The following is a 21,448-nucleotide window of genomic DNA, read 5'->3' as shown; positions in this document are numbered from 1 at the left end:
AGATTTTCTTCTGTGTTCTAGAAATTTAGTTTTGCAGTTTACACTCAAGTCTATGATCCATTTTGAGTTAATTTTTGTGAAAGGTATAAGGTTTGTGTCTAAATTTCATTTTGTTCACTTGTTGGTGTCCCCTTGTTTAAGCAGCAGTTGCTGAAAAGACTATCCTTTCTCCATTGAAGTGCTTTGACTCCATTATCAAAGATCAGTTGACTGTTTTTTTAATGGATGCATTTCTGAGCTTTTGTATTCTGTTTTATTAGTCTAGTTATGTTTTTTTTTTCCCACTGATACCATACTGTATTAATTACTGTAGCTTTATGGTCAGTCTTAAAGTTGGATAGTGTCAGCCCTCTAACTTTGCTCTCATAAAATGTTTTCTTGCTACTCTGAATCTTTTACTATCTATATAAATGTTAGAATCAATTTGTTGATAATCCACACAATAACTTGCTGGGATTTTGATTGGGATTGCTTTAAATGCATACAGCAAGTTGGGAAAGAACTGACGTCTTGACAGTGTGGAGTCTGTCTATGTGCATGGAATTTCTCTTCATTCTTTTGATTTCTTTCATTAGAGTTTTATTGTTTTCCTCATATAGAGTACTTGGGATTATATGTGTGAGCCACCATATTCGGCTAATTTCTGTATTTTTAGTAGAGATGGGGTCTCACCATGTTGGCCCAGCTGGTCTCGAACTCTTGACCTCAGGTGATCTGCCCACCTCAGCTTCCCAAAGTGCTGGGATTACAGGCGTGAGCCACCATGCCTGGCCTGAACATTGTCCTTTGATTCTTTCTTAGAGTTTCCATTTCTCTGCTTTTGCATTTTGCCCACCTTTTTTCCATTAGAGCTCTAGGAATATTAATTAGAGCTTTAAAAAAATTAGTAGTCTGATAATGCCAGTATTTCTGCTATATCTGAGTCTGACTCTGATGCTCGTTTCTTCAAACTGTGTTTTAGCATGCTTTAAAATTTTTCATTGAAAGTCAGACATAGTACATGGTGTAGAAGGAACTGAGGTAAATAGGCCTTTAGTGTAAGGTTTTGTGTTTATCTGGCTAGGGGTTAGGCTATGTTCACTGTTCGCTGTACCTATAAGTATCAGAGGCCAAAATTTCCTCTAGTGTTCATGGTTTTGTCTTCCCTGTTGTCTTTTGGTTTCTCTGGAATTTCTTCTTAAATAAGGTCTGAGGTGTGCAGTTTGTTTAGTTTTATTCTCCACTTAGTATACAGGAGCCATATTTGTATAGTGGTAAGGTGTAGAGGGAGGGAAGTGTTCTATAGCCTAAAGATTTGTTCTCAGTCTTTTAGTGAACCTGTGCCCCGGTCTGTGTCTCTACAAGTACTTCTAAGTTTTGGTTTTTCCCTGCAGTGAGACAGGAGTGCTAGAGGATGCTGGTATTGGGTATTTCATTACCCTAAGTCTAAGGCTAGAATGCTCTGGAGTTGAATATTTCCCTTCTAGATTGGTAAGGCTCTGGTGGAACCCTGGTAGGTTAGTCTCTGATAATTAATTTCTCTTGAAGTCAGGCCTTGTTAAGGACAGAATGCTCTGGGCATATTTCATCATAACTACATATTTTTTTCTGATCTTCGCTATGATAATCTGGCAGGGCTTCTGGTTGTTAAAAACTGACAAAATGTGGAGGCCTCTCAGACAGGGTCCTGCTGTAGTTTTTAATTAAAACTTGTTCACACTGAACCTCCAGCTTGGTTTAGGCTTTCCTACCTTGGTAATGGTTCCCAAGGAGCTTTCTGCAGTTGTAAGTTGTGGTTCTCTGTATCCTGTACCTGCCTGCCTCTCTAATTTTGGGGGCAGTGGTTTGCCCTGTGACTCCAATTTCTGCGATGGCTTTAAGAAGAGTTGTTGCTTTTCACCTTTGCTTTTCTTTTGTTTTGAGTATGGAATGGCAGTTTTTAACTCCTTAAATTCCAGACCAGAAACCGGTCGTCTGCAGGGCTAATTTTTTTTCTATATTTTACTTTTCTTATTAAAGATTATAACATATCTCTAGCTGCATAATATACTACAATATGGATATACTAGATTTATTCACCCTTTGTTTATTGATGGACATTCAAGTTTCTCAGCTTTTTTTCCATTATAAATAGTACTGCTAAAAATATTCCTGTACATGTATATTTGCATACTAGTGCTGTTATTTCTTTACATTTACTCTTAAAAGTGAGATAGCTAAGTCAAAGGATATTTGTGTTTTTAATAATACATATTGTCTGATTACTTTGCCCAAACATAGCAGTGTATGAGTTTCCTTTCTTTGGCTATTACTGGATGTTGTTAGTCTGGTAGAAGAGAATGGTATCTCATCATTGCTTTGATTAGTACTTTCTTGAAAACTGGTGAGGTATGGAGCATCTTACATATGTTTATTAACATTATAATTTCCTCTCTGGATTCTTTATTTGTGGACATTGACATTTACTTTCAGTTGGGTTATTTGCTGTTCCCCTTATTAATCTGTTAGGCACAATTGATAATATTTCTTAAAATTGTACTTTTAGAAAAAGTTAGAAAATTGCAGCATAAGAGAAAGTAAAAATCACTTATCTGTTCACACAGATAAACTCTTAGAGTTTTGATACTAATATTTTTCTAAGGATATGTATATATATCAGCTTTCCTACCATAATGAAATTTTATGTGGCATGTTATAGTTCCACAACTACATTACATGTGATTTTATTAATTTTTAAATACAATATCGGAAAAATATGAAGCAATATAAAAATGTTTTTAAAAATGCAGGTCATGACCTACTCAATTGATTGTATGACCCACAGTTTGAAAAACATTGCCTTAAACCAGGGTTTCCGAGCCCCCAGGCCATGGACAGGTACTGGTCTGTGGCTGGTTGGGAACTGGGCTGCACAGCAGGAGGTGAGTGGAAGGTGAGCGAGTGAAGCTTCATCTGTATTTGCAGTGGCTCCCCATAGCTCCTATAACTGCCTGAGCTCTTCCTGCTGTCAGATCAGTGACAGCATTAGATTCTCATAGGAGCACAAACCCTATTGTGAACTGCACATGCAAGGGATCTAGGTTGTGCACGCCTTATGAGAATCTAATGTCTGATGATCTGTCACTGTCTCCCATCACCCCCAGATGGGACCATCTAGTTGCAGGAAAACCAGCTCAGGGCCCCCACTGATTGTACATCATGGTGAGTTGTATAACTATTTCATTATATGTTACAGTGTAATAACAATAGAAATAAAGTGTACAAGAAATGTAATGTACTTGAATCATCCCAAAACCATCCCTCCACCCACCCGTCCCCCCATCCCCAGTCCATGGAAAAATTGTCTTCCATGAAACTGGTCCCTGGCGCCAAAAAGGTTGGGAATCACTGCTTTAAACTACATAAATATATAACCTTGGCTTCCACCCGTAATCCAGCACTTTGGGAGGCTAAGGCAGGAGGATAGCTTGAGCCCAGGAGTTTGAGACCAGCCTGGGTGATATAGTAAGACCTCGTCTCTATAAAAAATTACAGAAATTAGCAAAGTGTGGTGGCACACACCTTTAGTCCCAGCTACTGGGGTGGCTGAGGCACGAGGAGGAGCACTTGAGCCTAGGAAGTGGTGGCAAGATTGTACCACTGCACTCCAGCCTGGGCAACAGAGTGAGACCCTGTCTCAAAATAAATAAATAAATTACACACACACACACACACACACACACACACACACACACACACACACACACACAGATATAAAACCTTGATAAAAACTAAAAACCAGTTTTAAAGTATAGGAACATGAAATTTATCTCTTAATTCAATTTAATAATTTCAAAGCCTTCTAAAATTTTATTTACATTTTTAAGAGACTCATTATTACTAAAATATTCAAACATCTAAAAGTAGATGAGGTCAGGAGTTTGAGACCAGCCTGGCCAACATGGCAAAACCCTGTCTCTACCAAAAGTACAACAATTAGCCAGGTGTGGTGGCAGGTACCTGTAATCCCAGCTACTCTGGAGGCTGAGGCAGGAGAATTGCCTGAACCTGGGAGGCGGAGGCTGCAGTGAGTTGAGATCGCGCACCGTACTCCAGTCTGGGTGACAGCGCGAGACTCCGTCTCAAAAAAAAATTAAATTAAAATAAAATATAAAAATAAAAGTAGAGGAAATAGTATAATGAACCCCAGTGTCCCCATCCTTCACTTTTATAGTTAACACATTTTGCTAAATTTATTTATCTGTCTACTTAAAAAAAAAAAAAAAAAACCTCCTGGATTATTTTTAAGTGAATCTCAGGCTCATTGTATTATAAAAGTTAGTCTTTGATTATGGAGAGACAATAGATAATGAAATTGTAGTTACATTTAAAAAGAAAAGAGACCTTATAGTTAACAAAATCAGCCATAATTTTATGTCATCTAATGATCTACATTCACGTTTACCCAGTTGTCTCAAAAATGTTTTTTATAGCTGCTTTGTTTGAACCTGGATGCAAACAAGATGGCATGTTATTCATATTAAGTAATATTTTAAGTCTCATAATTTATAGTAGCTCTTCTTGCCTTTTAAACATTTTATTCCATTTATTTATTGGAGAGTAGACTGCATTTTCAGTTTGGCCAAATGCTTCCTTTGGGTGTTAGTTAGCTTGTTCTTCTATCCCTCTTTTTTCCTCTAAATAGTAATTAAATCCAGAAGTTTATTTAGATACAAATTCAATTCTTTGGCAGTTGTACTTAAAAGATTATGGTAGAAGCTACTATATCTTGAAGTTTCTGTGGGCAGGAATTTGGGAGCATCTTGGCTTGGCAGTTTTGGTTTGGGGTCTCTCATAAGATTGCAGTGAGATGTTAGCTAGGGTTGTCATTAGAAGGCTTGACTGGGGTTGGAGAATCCACTTCAAAGATGGCTCCCCTCACATGGCTAGCAAGTTGTTCTCTTTATTCTTTACATGGGCCTTCCACAAAGTTGCTTAAATATCCTGACAGCCTTGGTGGCTGGCTTCTCCCAGGTTGAATGATCTAAAAAAGTAAGGTAGATGCTGCATTGTCTTTATGACCTAGACTTGGAAGTCACATCATTCACTCTCCAATATTCTGTTGGTCACACAGACCATCCTTGAGTCACTGTGGCGTGGCATGGATGCCAGATAGTGAGGATCATTTAGGACCATTTTGGAGGCTTGCTACTGTAGATGATTTCAGTTTCAATTTCAGAGTACAGGATTTATACATCTTTGACCTTATCTTTCTTGTAAACTAAAAGCCCTGGTTCCTAAAATATTAACATAGCTTGCTTTGTTCTACCATATACATGTAATAATTTCAAAGTAACAATGCTGATATTAATTACCAAAAAGACTACTGAATGCAGTTTAAGATTTCTTAGTGATTCTTTTTGTCCTTAAAATATACCCCCCAGCTGTATATAGTCAGTATACTCTATTGTAGACAGTTTATGCAACCAATTTGATAAACATAAATCCACCTAAATGTGGATATGTTTCCAGTTTTTTAGGGATTGCTTTTTTTCCCTTTTTGATTTAATGATGTATTTTAATTATATAAAACATTTACTTGGTTTCAAACTCTAAACTATAAAACAGGTACATTCAGAATAGTGTCACTTCCATTCTTCTTTTTCTTGTTCTCTCCCTTACCCATGGGTAACTATTTTAAATGTTTGTTTCATCCTCCAATGTTTCTTTTGTACATATTCACATTCCCTTTTTTTATATATAAAAAAAAGGTAGCAATGTTGTAAGTGCTCTGCTGTACCTTTTTCTTTTCATTTAACCATATATGCTGAAGTTTACTCCATGTTAGTAGACAAAAATCATTTTGTTAGTAGACAAAAATCACGCATTGCTTAGAGGCACTGCACTGTGTGGGTATACTATAGTTTATTCAGCTGGTTTCCTAACGATAGATATTTTCATTGTGTAAATAATGCTGCATTGAATAGCCCTATGCATACATCATTTTGTATTTTGGCCAGTGAATTTTTGGTACAAGTTCCTAGAATTGGGATTGTTAAGTCAAAGGGAAATACTGAATGTGATTTAGCTAGATATTGCCCAGTTTCTCTTCAGAGGGCTTTTTTTTGTGTATTTCTACTGCCAATGTATGAAAGTGTTTCTTACAGCTTTGTCAGTAGACTCTGGAGTTCTACTTTTAGATTTTTGTCAATTTAGTATCTTGGTCAAGTTTTAGTTTGGGAAATTAATTAATTTATATTTATTTTGAGACGGAGTTTCGCTCTTGTTGCCCAGGCTGGAGTGCAATGGCATGATCTTGGCTTACCGCAGCCTCTGCCTCCTGGGTTCAAGCGATTCTCTTGTCTCAGCCTCCCAAGTAGTTGGGATTACAGTCATGCACCACCATGCCTGCCTAATTTTGTATTTTTAGCAGAAACGGGGTTTCTTCGTGTTAGTCTGGTGTCGATCGCCCGACCTCAGGTGATCCGCCCACCTCAGCGTCCCAAAGTGCTGGGATTATAGGCATGAGCCACTGTGGCTGGCCACAAATTTTTATTGTGAGCAAGATTAAGGTACTTTGCATTCACTTAGGGGTGCTTCGCTCTTTTTTCGGATGAGCTAATTGTCTCTCTCTCTCACTTTTTTGTAAGGTCGTTGATCTTTTTTCCCCCTAATTTAGAGTTTTTAACTTTGCATTCACTTAGGGGCACTTTGCTCTTTTTTCGGATGAGCTAATTGTCTCTTTTTCTCACTTTCTGTAAGGTCGTTGATCTTTTTCCCCCCTAATTTAGAGAGTTTTTATTTTATTTATATATACAGATAGAGAGAGAGAGTGTCTTGCTTTGTTGCCCAGGCTGGAGTGCAGGAGTGCAGTGGCACGATTGTGACTCACTGCAACCTCTGCCTCCCGGCTTAAGTGATTCTCCTGCCTCAGCCTCCCAAGCAGCCAGGATTACAGGGGTGCCCACCACCATGCCCAGCTAATTTTTTTTTTTTTTTTTTTTTTTTTGCGACAGAGTCTCTGTCGCCCACGCGGGAGTGCAGTGGCAGGATCTTAGCTCACTGCAACCTCCACTTCCTGCATTCAAGTGATTCTCATGCCTCAGCCTCCTGAATAGCTGGGATTATAGGCATGAACCACCATGCCCAGCTAATTTTTGTATTTTTAGTAGAGAGAGAGTTTCACCATGTTGGCCAGGCTGGTCTCGAACTCCTGACCTCAAGTGATCCACCTGCCTCAGCCTCCCAAAGTACTGGGATTACAGGCGTGAGCCACCGTGCCTGGACTGTAGTTGATACTAATAATCACTCTGCAGTATAAGTTGCAGCTAATTTTTTTCCAGGTTGCTATATTCTTTTAATTTTGCTTGTGGTATTTTTAGCCATGCAGAGGATTTTTATTTTTACATAGTCATATTTGTCATATTTATTATTTCTTGGTATAAATTATTTCTTGATTCCTAGTTGGAACTTTTTTTCTACTCTTAGGTTATTAAGGAATTCTGTGTTTTTTTCAAAGTACTTTTATAGTTCTTTAAAAAAATTTAGATAACTGATTCATTTGCTTTTTTTTTTTTTTTTTTTTGAGATTGAGTTTTGCTCATGTTGTCCATCCAGGCTGGATTGCAATGGCACAATCTCAGCTCACTGCAACCTCTGTCTCCCAGATTCAAGCGATTCTCCTGCCTCTGCCTCCCCAGTAGCTGGGATTACAGGCACCCACTACCACACCTGGCTAATTTTTTGTAATTTTGTAGATTCATTTGCTTTTTATGCTGGTGTATAGTGTGAGAGACAGGCAAGTTTTATCTTTTTCTGGCTATTCAGTTATCCCAATACCACCAATTAAAAAGTCCATCTTTTCCACACTGAATTGGTATGCCATCTTTATCATATAGTAAAGGTCCATATGTATGTGGATATATTTCTGAATTTTCTGTTTTATTTCATGTTTATTTACCAGTATCACACTTTTTAATGATGGAAATGTATACTGGTTTAATATCTGGTAGTGTGTACACATACCCCCTTTCTCTTTCAGGTGTTACTTTGCTATTCTTAATTATTTTTCTATGTGGATATACATTACAGAAAAACAACCAATAAGTATTGTGAAAAATTGGGCTGTGTCTAATTTATAAACTAACATAGGGATAATTAACATCTTTATCATGTTTAGCCCTGCTATCCATTTGCTCATGTGTACTTTTCTGTCTTGTAAGAGAGTTTATAGTTTAAAGGATTTCTCACATTTCTTATGTGAGCTTTTTAAATTTAATTAATTGATTAGCTATTACTAATGGGGTCTTCCATTTTATATTTTAACTGGTGGTTGATGTTAGTGACTACTATATGTAATATTCTACTTTTTTAACCTGTTCAACTGTGTGTAATAATTTTTTTGTTGTCATTGAGTGTTTATGGCTCTCCGGAGGCCAAAAACTTGTTATCTGCATTTAAAGATAGTTTTAGCTTTCCTATGTCAATTCTTAAATCTCGAATTCAGTGCTGTTTAATGGAAATAGAATGTGAGCCATTGTATTTTATTTTAAAATCATCTGGTAACTTCATTTTAAAAAAAAGAAAGGTTGAAATTAATAACGTATTTAACCCAGGCGCGGTGGCTCATGCCTGTAATCCCAGCTCTTTGGGAGGCCGAGGTGGGTGGATCACCTGAGGTTAGGAGTTCGAGACCAGCCTGGCCAACATTGTGAAACCCCATCTCTACTAAAAATACAAAAATTAGCCAAGAGTGGTGGTGCACACCAGTAATCCCAGCTGCTTGGGAGGCTGAGGCATGAGAATCACTTGAACCCAGGAGGCGGAGGTTGCAGTGAGCCAAGATCGTGCCACTGCACTCCAGCCTGGGCAACAGAGTGAGACTCTGTCTCAAAAAAACCAACTAAACAAATAATACATTTAACCCAATGTATCTAATAGATTATTTCAGTATGTAATCAAGACCACAAATTATTGAGATATTTTATATTCTTTTATTTTGTACTGTCTTCAGAATTCAGTGTGTGTTTTGCACTCATAGCATTTTTATTTTTAATTTTTTTCTATATACTTTTAATAATTCTCAAAGTCATACCAGAACTCGTAGCATTTTTTAACTAGCCACATTTCAAGAGCTCATTAGCCACATGTGGCTAGTGGCTAGTAGCTACTGTATTGGACCATGCAACTCTTAATGCTGTCTTTTATCTTTCTGTGTTACATAATGCCACCAATATAATGTTAAATAACAGCAGAGATAGCGGTATGTGTATATTTGATAATTGACTTACTTTTACTCAGCATGCTCAGTACATTTCCACATCAATAATTACATCTCTACAACATTTTTCAAAGTTACATGGAGTGGCATAAGATATACCAGAAGAACTTTTTTGACATATTGTTTTGTTTTTAAGTGTTTTATTATTACATTGCTTTAGTGATCATGCTTACAGCTAAATCTTTGCAGTCTTGCCACGTGAAAGAGTATGAAATTTAAAAGTGGTATACAGTTGCTTTGGTTTGTATATTTTGTTTAGTAATGAGATTAAATATTTTTCGTGTGTTTTTTGGACATAGGCATTCTTTTGCATATTGACAGTTCATTTGATTTCTTATTTTCTGTTGTGGGATTGGTATTTTTTTGTATTGATTCTTTTTTTGTTGTTGTAGTTGTTTGAGATCTCGGTCTGTCTCCCAGGCTGGCGCGATCTCAGCTCACTGCAACCTCCGCCTCTCGGGTTCAAGTGATTCTCCTGCGTCAGCCTCCCGAGTAGCTGAGATTACAGGCTTGTACCACCAAGCCCAGCTAATTTTTTTGTATTTTTAGTAGAGATGGGGTTTCACCATGTTGGCCAGGCTGGTCTCGAACTCCTGAGCTGAAGTGATCTGCCCACCTTGGCCTCCCAAAGTGCTGGGATAACAGGCGTGAGCCACCACACCCAGCCGTTTTTGTATTGATTTGTAAGATCTCATTTTATATTAAGGATATTAATCTAGTATATGTTATAGATACTTCTCCAGTTTGTCCTTTTCTTTTTTTTTTTTTTTTTTTTGACAGGGTTCACTCTATCACCTGGGCTGGAATGCAGTGGCGCAGTCACAATCACAGCTAACTGCAACCTTGACCTCCCAGGCTTAGGTGATCCTCCCACCTCAGCCTCCCGAGTAGCTGGGATTACAGGCATGTGTCCCACATCCAGCTGTTTTTTTTGTATTTTAGCAGAGATGGGGTTTTACCATGTTGTCCAGGCTAGTCTCAAAACTTCTGGCCTCAAGCGATCCACCCACCTCGGCCTCCGAAAGTGTTGGGATTACAGGTGTGAGCCACCGTGCTCCAGCCTCCAGCCCTCCTTTTTTTTTTTTTTTTTTTTTTTTTTGAGACTGGGTCTGTCTCCTTCTGTCACCCAGGCTGGAATGCAGTGGCCCTGCAGCCACAGACTCCAAACTCTGGGGCTCAAGTAGTCCTCCTGCCTCAGCCCCCCAAGTAGCTAGAATTACAGGTGTGCACTACCACACCTGGCTAATTTTTAAATTTCTGTAGAGACAGGATCTCTCCATGTCGCCCCAGGCTAGTCTCAAACCCCTGGCCTCAAGCAGTCCTTTCACCCCGATCTCCCAAAGTGCTGGGATTACTGGCGTGAGCTACCATGCGCAGCCATCATTTGCCTTTTATCTGTCTTCCATATTGTTTCCTTAGGCAGTACTTCTACATTTTCATTTAATGAATTGAAATCTGTTGGCTTTTTATTGCATTTTTCTTTGATATAACTGTCCACCTCCTTGTGGGATTATACATTTGTCAAGACACTATTTTATCTATTCTTTCTTCACTGACTTAAATTAGCTATTTTTATAATTATTAGATATATAACTGGGATTTGTTTTCTGGTGTGTATTATTTCCACTGTTCTGTCAGTCCCTATGGTATGACACAGGTCAGATTAATTTCTAGTAGGGCAAGTGTTTATTTTCAGAAATGTTTTGGCTAGTACTCTGGTTTGTTTTCTTCAAGGATAATTTTAGAATTATTTTGTCAAGTTAAGTCTCCTCACTCCTGGTGACAAAAGAGAAAAACCATTGGTCCTTTTATTGAAATTGCTTTAAAATACAGAGTTTTATATGTGCGCGGTACCTCAAACCTGTAATCTGCCACTTTGGGAGCCAAGGTGGGAGGATCTCTTGAGTCGGGGAATTCAAGACTAACCTGGGTAACATAGAGAGACTCCATCTCTGCCAGAAATAAAACAAACAGAAAAATTAGCCAGATGTGGTGGTGAGAGCCCATGACCCCAACTATACTTGGAAGGCTGAGGTAGGAAGATCACTTGAGCTAGGAGGTCAGGGATATAGTGAGTTGTGATGGTGCCACTGTACTCCAGTCTGGGTGACAGAGTGAGTGAGACCCTGTCTCAAAAAAAAAAAAATACAGAGTTTTACAATTTGGTGTTTATTAATGAATTTTGTATAATTTTTTTTTCTTTTTTTTTGAGATGGAATCTTGCTCTGTTGCACAGGCTGGAGTGCAGTGGCACCACCTCGGCTCACTGCAACCTCCACCTCCCTGGTTCAAGTGATTCTTCTGCCTCAGCCTCTGGAGCAGCTGGGATTACAGGTGCATGCCACCATGCCTGGCTAATTTTTGTATTTTTAGTAGAGATGGGGTTTCACTATGTTGGCCAGGCTGGTCTCTAACTCCTGACCTCAGGTGATCCGCCCACTTTGGCCTCTCAAAGTGCTGGGATTATAGGTGTGAGCCACCACGCCTGGCTCAGTTTTGTATAATTCTTGTTAAAGTTTAGTCCTGGTCATTAGTAGTAATTTTTTTCTATTGTGAAGTCATTTAAATTTTATTTTCTAGTGAATTGTTGCTTCATATATGAAGTCTTTTGCTTTTTTTTTTTTTTCTTCTTTGAGACAAAGTCTGGCTCTGTTGCCCAGGCTGGAGTACAGTGGCTCAATCTCAGCTTACTGCAACCTCTGCCTCCTGGGCTCAAGCCATCCTCCTACTTCAGTCCCCCGAGTAGCTGGGACTAAGATAACACACCACTATGCCAGGCTAATTTTTGTAGTTTTTGTAGAGACAGGGTTTCGACATGTTGCCCAGGCTGGTTTCATGTTCCTGACCTCAGATGATTCACCTGCCTCAGCCTCCCAAAGTGCTGGGATTATAGGCATGAGCCACAGCGCCCGGCTGTCTTTTGCTTTTTGAATATTGATTTTTCTTTTTTTGAGACGGAGTCTCACTCTGTCACCCAGGCTAGAGTGCAGTAGCGTGATCTCGGCTCACTGCAAGCTCTGCCTCCCGGGTTCACGCCATTCTCCTGCCTCAGCCTCCCGAGTAGCTGGAACTACAGGCATCCACCACCATGCCCGGCTAATTTTTTGTATATTTAGTAGAGACGGGGTTTCACTGTGTCAGCCAGGATGGTCTTGATCTCCTGACCTCATGATCCGCCCACCTTGGCCTCCCAAAGCCCTGGGATTACAGGCATGAGCCACTGGCAATTTTTGTTTTTAATCTCATACATAATATCTAGCCTTTCCTATTAAATATGACATTGGTTGTTGGTTTCAGGGAGGTACCATAATAAACTTTTAAGAAAGACTCCTTCTGTTGCAAGTTTACCAAGAGTTCTTTGCTCTGTTTTAAAAATTAGGAAGTTATCTGAACCAAGTTCAGATGCCTTTTTTGTCTTCGTGTTAGTTTTTCTGCTTTTCACAAATGTAATGAATTATATTTCTCATTCAGTTTGTGTGTAAGTTTCCTTTAGGATTTCTAAATCTCTCATAAGTACGTTTGTATAGTTTGTGTGTGTGTGCTATGTGCTATTTTAGGTTTTGGTAGCAGGACTAAGCTGTTTTTTATAAAATAAAGTTGTAATTTCAAATTATATTGTTTTTCCTCAAATTCTTGCTTTTAGGTACTCTGGAGCTGTATAAACAGAATTAAATTACATGTTTATTGAGGCATTTAGAAGTCGCCTAACATCTTTCTTGGCCTGTACTCTTTTTTTTTTTTTTTTTTAATTAAAAGCAGTTCTTTTACCAACTTTTAATTTTTTGATAAACTATATTGATTTTGTTCAGCTTCTAAGAGACAATTTGATGTCTAAAACATTAATCACACCTAGAAACTATACAATATGGAGAACAGCAGGGTGATTTTTTTTTTTTTAAATCATAACTGTTTTTGAGGGGAGAAGAAAATAGATAGATGTTTTCCTTGGGATTTATTTATTAATATTATTAAGTCCAGAGAGAAAGATGAATGTTATTAAAGTAACAAAGTAACACTTCTTTTCAAGGATTAATTCTTCCTCTACCAGCCTTTTATTGTTAAAAATTATGAATTTATGGAAAGGTTGTAGGAATAAGTTTCTAATGTATTAATTATTCTCATTCTTAGGTGCATTTTATCTGGTGTTTGAATATATGGACCATGATCTGATGGGACTACTGGAATCAGGCTTGGTTCATTTTAATGAAAATCACATAAAGTCATTTATGAGACAGCTCATGGAGGGTCTGGATTATTGTCATAAGAAGAACTTTTTGCATAGAGATATTAAATGTTCCAATATCCTTCTAAATAATAGGTATGGGTATGAACTTTATATATATTTAAAATGAGTTTTACAGTGGACATGTACATGGAGAGAATAGACTGGAAACCGTAGTGGCGGGGAATGTCGGGGGTGGTGAGCGTTGAAAGTTACCTATTAGGTACAGTGTCCAACATTTGGGTGATGGGTACCCCAGAAGCCTAACCCCTACTATTACACTTGTAATACCCATGTCACCAACAAACACATGTACCCCCGAATCTAAAATTTTTAAAATAAAAGATACGGTGTTACATGATGTTGCACCTTGATTATGTTAAAAAAGATTTAAAATTTAGTTTACTTTATACAAACTATGTAAAAATAATCAGGCCAGCCACAGTGGCTCACGCCTGTAATCCCAGCACCTTGAGAAGTAGAGACGGGCGGATCACTTGAGACCAGGAGTTCATGACCAGCCTGGCCAACGTTGATGAAACCCTGTCTCTACCAAAAAAATACAAAAGTTAGCCTAGAGTGGTAGAGCATGCCTGTGATGCCAGCTACACAGGAGGCTGAGGCATGAGAATTGCTTGAATCCAGGAGATGGAGGTTATAGTGAGCTGAGATCATGCCACTGTACTCCAGCCTAGGTGACACAGCGAGACTCTGGCTCAAAAATAAAAATAAAAATAATCAACAATATTATAACTTGGGATACCTCAAAAGTTGTGTTACATAGCTGTTAGTGGCCGGGTGGGGCAGCTCAGCCTGTAATCCCAACCCTTTGGGAGGATGAGGCAGACGGATCACTTGATGCCAGGAGTTCAAGACCAGCCTGGCCAACATGGTGAAACCCTGTCTCTACTAAAAATACAAAAATAAACCCGGTGTGGTGGCACACGCCTGTAATCCCAGCTGCTAGAAAGCCTGAGGAACGAGAATCGCTTGAATCCCAGAAGTGGAGTTGAGTGGAGTCAGTGAGCTGAGATAGTGTCACTGCACTCCAGCCTGGGTGACAAAGCAAGCAAGACTCAGTCTCAAAAAAAAAAAAAAAATCTAATAATAGTCTGTAATGCATATAAAATAATACTTAGTTGACTTTTCTGTTTGCTGTTATTCCAAGTAATGTGAATGGATCATCTAATACGCAATGTAACTTCAGCTTTAGGTTAAGAATAGATTTTAGAAAATTTTAAAAAAGCAGTCACAGTTGTAAAGTGAACTTCTTGGAAGTGTGTACACACACATACACATTCACATATTTAAAACTTACGTAAATAAGCTTAGATTTGTAACATCTTATATTTGAACCCTGGTAATTCTCTTGTAATTGGTACTGTTTGTTAATTTAAATAAGGCATGGCTGGTTCTCATTTTAATTAATAGACAGTGTTCTATGCACCTAGCCCCTCTAAAACTGGAGAATTAAACAAATTAAAAGTGATGTCACTTCATTCTTGAGCACTGTTACCTTGAACAAGAAATTTGTCTTACTGCTAAGTAATAAAAATGATCTCATTTTATTTTCATTGAAGTATGCTTTTCTAAATAGGAACTGAATAGTAATAAAATACTATTCTAATATTATAATACAGTAATTATAATAATCATATTACTATAATAATTTTAAGACTATCCAAGGATAGTTTACTTTCTTGTTTTGTGAATTTATCCACTACTTGCCTTTCCCTGTATTACCTTGATGATACTGCAGTGTGAGCAGAGTTAAAGTTTACATAGGTTTTTTTTTTTTAATCAGTTCTAGGCATAGAATATAAATGTGTATTGTCAATTTAGAGTAAATTAATACCTTTTGTTCATTTTGTCTTATTTCCACCAGAGGGCAGATAAAACTTGCAGACTTTGGACTTGCTCGATTGTATAGCTCAGAAGAAAGGTAAGCATACCTTCAAATGAATATTGTAGATACTAGAGTTTAGTATTGGAAGCTACACTAAGAATACCTTATTGATAGTTTTATTTTTTAAAAGAGAAGTTTACTTTTCATGGTTAGTACATAAAACATTGAAATTTTATACCATATTGGGTGGATTATTGTAATTACAATATTTTATACATTATCTCAATTTAAAAATTGATCTTTAACAGGTAAAAATGATTTTTTTTAAATGAACATCTTTAAGTGTAACTGAAGTGAACTTAAATTTCTAATGCATATTCAGATATTAAATATTCTTAATGAAAACCTTTTAAATTGCATTTTTAAACTTATAAACTTTGGTTTCATTGTTATTTTAGACAGGTTTTATTGTTATATCTACAGTTCTTTGTTTTTTTAACTCCCTAGAACCCTTTATTTAAACCAGCTGTTGGGAGGATGTTCACTCTATAAGACATAAAAATGTAGAACTTTTCTGGCTAAAGTTGGATTATATACCCAACTTGGCTTTCTTTGTGCCTGGTGGTAGTGAAATATGATTTGTCTTATTAAAACTAATATGGGATTTCAAAATAAAATATTTTTGTGCAATAGTAGGTTTTATGTAAATAAAATACGGAATTAATTTGGCTTAATAAATCTTTAGTCCATTTACCCCATTCCTTTCTTGTCTTTATTTTCATATATGTATATATATATCTAAAATAATATAGTTAAAGAATTTTTAAATTCTTTTATGACAATTTTGTCATTTCTTTAATATCACCATAATTTAATATAATGAAACATCAGTTGATTGCAGTCTTAGGAATAGATGTTTACTTTCATTTAATCTTTGCTTTTTTCTGGTTAAAGCAATAAACAAAAACTCTCGTTTGAATTTTTCAGAGTAAAAAGTCTATTTTGTTAAATCTTGCAGCGCCTGTGACATAATTCTGGAAAGTATTTTCCTTATATAGTGTTCTACAGTAGAGATTTGTAAGTGATATGTTTTGGATCTATTCAAGTTCCGTGAAACCCCTCAGAAAGTGTGCAGTGGGCCAGGCGCAGTGGCTCATGCTTGTACAAATCCCAGCACTTTGGGAGGCAGAGGCAGGCGGATCACTTGAGGGTCAGCACTTGGAGACCAGCCTGGCCAACATGGTGAAACCCCATCTCTACTAAAAATAGCTGGGCTTGGTGGTGCACGCCTATAATCCCAGCTACTTGGGAGGCCGAGGCACAAGAATCACTTAAACCTGGGAGGCGGAGGTTGCAGTGAGCCGAGATCACACCACTGTACTCCAGCAAGACTGTCTCCAAAAAAAAAAAAAAAAAAGGAAGGGAGGAGGGAGGGAAGGAGGAAGGAAGGAAAGAGAGACAGAGAGAGAGAAAGGAAAGAAAGTGTTCTGTGGATGGGGTTTTGTGATTGGACCTCCAGTCCTCTGTACCAACTTTCACCAGTTACTTGGTTTTTATTTGTTTTAACTACTACACTTAAAATTAACATTTTATTTTAGGAAAGGGTTGTATGTTTTTTTTTTTTTTTGAAGTTTAAAACTGTTTTAAAGCTCAAAAGCTATATCCCTCATTTTGCATTTGAGCGAATTGAGACCCAGAAAGGGCTGAGTTACTTTCCTTTTTTAATTTTGAAATATGTATACATTGTGAAATGGCTACATTCAGCTAATTACTATGCATTACCCCACATTTTTTTTGTGTGTGCCAACACTTAAAAATCGACTCTCAACAATTTTCAAGAATACATTGTTATTAAGTGTAGCTGCCAAGTTGTACAATAAATCTCTTGAATTTACTTTTGTCTAACTGAACTTTTATATCCTTAGGCCAGCATCTTCCCCCCATACTGCCTATGCCCAGTATCTGGTAACTACTAGCTCTACTCTCTACCTCTATGAGTTGAGGTTTTTTAGATTTCACGTATAAGTGAAATGATGAGTTATTTGTCTTTATGTGCCTGCCTTATTCCACTTAACACAATGCGCTTCACGTTCATCCATGTTGTCATAAATGACAGGATTTCCTTGTTTTTTTAAAGACTTGAATAGTATTTCATTGTGCGTATATGCCGCATTTTCCTTTTTTTGTTTTGTTTTGTTTTTTTTTGAGACAGAGTCTCACTCTGTTGCCCAGGCTGGAGTGCAGTGGTGCAATCTCAGCTCACTACAACCTCCACCTCCGGGGTCCAAGTGATTCTCCTGCCTCAGCCTACCGATAGCTGGGATTACAGGCCACATTTTCTTTATCCGTCCATCTCTTAGTGGACGCTTAACGTTGATTCCCTATCCTGGCTATTGTGAAGGGTTGAGTGACTTTAAAGATCAAAAAATGTTGGCAGAGCCAAGGGTGTATAGTTAAGTTTTCAATTCCCAATTTTTTATTCTTTCTGTCATATATAATAGTGCCTCTTGGTAGAAGTTGAAAGGAAAAATTGGTCTGAATGTGTACTTAATCCAAAACTTAACTTGAAGTGTATTTTTTTCTTCTGCTGTTTAAGAAGCATATGTATTTTATTTTATTTGAGACAGTCTCACTCTGTCGCCTAGGCTGGAGTGCAGTGGCGTGATCTCAGCTCACTGCAACCTCCGCCTCCCGGGTTCTAGCGATTCTCCAGCTTCAGCCTTCTGAGTAGCTGGGACTACAGATGCGCACCACCACGCCCAGCTAATTTTTGTATTTTTTAGTAGAGACAGGATTTCGCCATGTTGGCCAGGCTGGTCTCGAACTCGTGACCACAAGTGATCTGCCTGCCTTGGCCTCCCAAAGTGCTGGGATTATAGGCATGAGCCACCAGGCCCAGCTGAGCAGCATATATATGACTAAATTAATGTGGCTATTATTTTGGGCAAGTTCTGGTTAATTAAGAATTCTATCTGCTAAGCTGGTTGAGATTTCACTGTAGTTAGATTTTGCTTAATATAAGTTTGTGTCTGTTGTTAATTATGTAAATCCTTTCCTATGGAATGGAAAACAACTAATTACCATTTTAATCGAATAGATTCTTGTTATGCAGATATTTGTGCACATTTGGAATAGATATGTTTCAGAAAAGCTGATGATAAAGCCAAATTTTATATTATGAGGCTTAATTTTCCCATTGATTTTCATTTTAAAATATAATTTGGGTTCCATTGGAGTGCCGGGTGTGGTGTGTTCACTGGGCCATGGTCCCTGTTGCCCTGCTGGATTGATGTAGAAATTTTGAGTTTAGAGAACCAGAGTTTTAAAGTCCCATAACTTTGCATCTTCAGGTAATGTATACTGAATTTTTCTGCTCAGTTAAATGTATAAGAGGAAAATTCAGTCTGTCATTTTGTTTTAAGAGCAAATATCCTGTCATTATGGGGTTTATATACTCCTTTAAAACTTCTCTTTTTTTTTTAAGAGAATAATTCTGATTTCTTCAGAATCTCCTGGAGAAGTAGTATTAATATAATGGAATACCTTTAAAATACATATGTTGCTCTAGTGAACCTTAATAACTGTGATTTTAAAAGAAATCTACCTTTAACAGATTTAGTGTATTGTCTCAAATTTTCTAGATATTTTTTGAGATAAATATATAACAAATGATTTTTCATTCATGTTTCTGCTTCATTATAAACAGAGAGCCAGGTAGGGCCTTACTGTAATACTCATGCAAATATAAAGTCACTTTGAAGTGTTTTTATTTTCTAAGTAGTTAATATAGATCGAATAACTGAAGTGTTCAAGAATTTTGTGTAAGGTTTTTGTTTGTAAATAGAGCAGATTTCAGCTTACAACTGTAATAGCATCAACCACAGCTCTCATTAGATTTTGGATGTTCCTTTTTTGAATTTGAGGAAAGCTGGGTGGAGTTAACAGCTAGTACTTGGGGGTCTGTGACCAATGTGGATCTGCTCTTCATGTGCCTATTGAAGAAAGAAAGAGAACCACTGGATTAAAATTAGAGGGGAAAATGATTTCTGAAATTTCAGTCATTTTCTCATTTTGAACATTGGTATTTATACTTTGTCCCATTCTGCATTGGGAATTTTAAAACTTGAGAATAGAGATTTTTGCCCCATTTCTTCATTAACTGTTCATCTTTTAGTATATGGTTTTTTAAGTATAGTTTTTCTGACAGCTACAATGTTTCCCTCTTCTTAGTTTTTATTTTACCAAGTCATTGCTCCAGTGGTTTTCAAAAGGATGGAGTATCTTTCTCTCTTTATGTGACTGTCCTGTATGAAAAAAAGTTTTCCATATTAATTGAAACTAGCCTCATTTTCTAGAGAAGAAACTATAATGTGACACTTTATTTGTTTGTTTATTTATATTTATGAGACGGAGTCTCACTCTGTCACTTAAGCTGCAGTGCAGTGGTGTGATCTCGGCTCACTGCAACCTCCGCCTCCCAGGTTTAAGGGATTCTCCTGCCTCAGCCTCCTGAGTAGATGGGATTACAGGCACCTGCCACCACGCCCAGCTAATTTTTGTGTTTTTAGTAGAGACGGGGTTTCACCATGTTGGCCAGGCTGGCCTCGAACTCCTGACCTCAAGTGATCTACCCACCTCTGCCTCCCAAAGTGCTAGGATTACAGGTGTGAGACACTGTGCCCAGCCCTGAAAAACGTATCTTTAATAATATTACTGTGATCAAAATGAAAGTTTTTTAAACAATAACCAGAAAGCGTACTACATTTCCATATGATGATCCAGTAAGGAGAGAGAAGGGAAAAATGAAAAGGGCCTTAGAGCATTAGCTCACTAATACCACCCTCCCAAAACACACACACCTTTTTGAAGGCAGTATCGCCATCTAGTGGCTTTTCAGAACATTGTTATTGAAAGCAAAACTAAATTTTCCTAAAGTTGAAGGTATTAATGAGAGAGGAAGATAGTATTACCATATTTTATTCTTTTGTGTTTTATGTTCCCTAAAACATTGACTGCATTCATGATAAATCAGTGCTTGGTTGATGCTGATCTGGGAGAAGGTGATCTTCATCTGGAGGATCCTCCTGATGCAGATGAGTGCAGGGAGCTTTGGGGATTCTAGGTAATAAAAAGGATCTTCTGAGAATCACTAGACAAGATTGGAACCATGGTAATAAAAAAAATTACTAATAACAGATGAATGACAATAAATAATATGATTAAACAAGCTTCAGGAGAGGAGATCTCATTTAGATCATTGACTTTTAACTGTAAGATCAAGATTAAATTGTTCTCCCTTCAACTCTAATGGAGTAGTCTTCATTTTTGAGCCTATAAAGTGGAAAGAATTCCCCCCTCCTTCTGTTGGGGGTATATCATCCGAGACATTACTGCTGAATACTTACAAAACTGAATTCCAATCCTTGATCTTTCTTCTGGTCTCCAGGCCTTTTGTTTATTGGAAATCTCTACCCAGGTGGTTTGGGTACCCTAAATTAAACCTTGTTACAAAACCTATCTATTTCATTCCCCAGAAAAATGTCTACTCCTTTTCCTTTATTTCCTGTTTTAGTTAAAGGTTTCCAGTCACCTTCTCATATAGGCCATTGTAAATAGAATTGTATTGGTTTTTCTGTCCTCTGGTCTTTCTCCCTTATGGTCTTCTCTTCTGCCATTCCAGCCCCCCTGATAATAGCAATGCTGAACTATTTGTAGTTCCCTAAACTTGCTGTGCTCTTGAATGCCTTTGTGAATCTACATAAGCTGTTTCTTTTGTATGTAATTATACTTCCCACCTGAGTTTGACAAATTTTTTTTTTTTTCTTTCAGTGTGCAATTCAGGCCCTACCACCTTTGAAATCTGTCCTGAATCCCACAGGCATCATTGGGCACATCTTCTTTTATGTGTTTAGAGTATATTATTCATTCTATGTATTATTTATAGTACATGATTATAATTTATATTACCACCATTTTTCTTTTTTTTTTTAAGAAAAAGAAGGGAAAAGGAAAGAACAAACTTAACTAACGTTTGTGTACATCACTTTATTATACATAGTTTCCTTTCACAAGAATTATTTTAAAAGAAAGTAGTTTGAGATGGATGATGTAGGTAACATTCTTATGTACATTTTAAAGTTAC

At 37.4% G+C, this 21,448-nt stretch overlaps 1 protein-coding gene across 2 annotated transcripts in view; it reads left to right on the top strand.

The window, feature by feature from the left end:
* Positions 1-21,448, top strand: part of CDK13 (cyclin dependent kinase 13) — a 146,761-nt gene that overhangs the window by 81,899 nt on the left and 43,414 nt on the right. For both annotated transcript variants that reach the window (XM_031013001.3, XM_031012999.3), the window contains exons 6-7: positions 13,367-13,556; positions 15,346-15,402. In XM_031013001.3, coding sequence (XP_030868861.1) covers positions 13,367-13,556; positions 15,346-15,402 — 247 coding nt within the window. The remainder of the gene's footprint in view (positions 1-13,366; positions 13,557-15,345; positions 15,403-21,448) is intronic.

The sequence above is a fragment of the Gorilla gorilla genome, chromosome 6, assembly GCF_029281585.2.
Source record: "Gorilla gorilla gorilla isolate KB3781 chromosome 6, NHGRI_mGorGor1-v2.1_pri, whole genome shotgun sequence".
NCBI lineage: Eukaryota > Metazoa > Chordata > Mammalia > Primates > Hominidae > Gorilla > Gorilla gorilla.
Note: the sequence above shows the minus strand (reverse complement) of the source record. Positions and strands in the feature narration are given on the sequence as shown.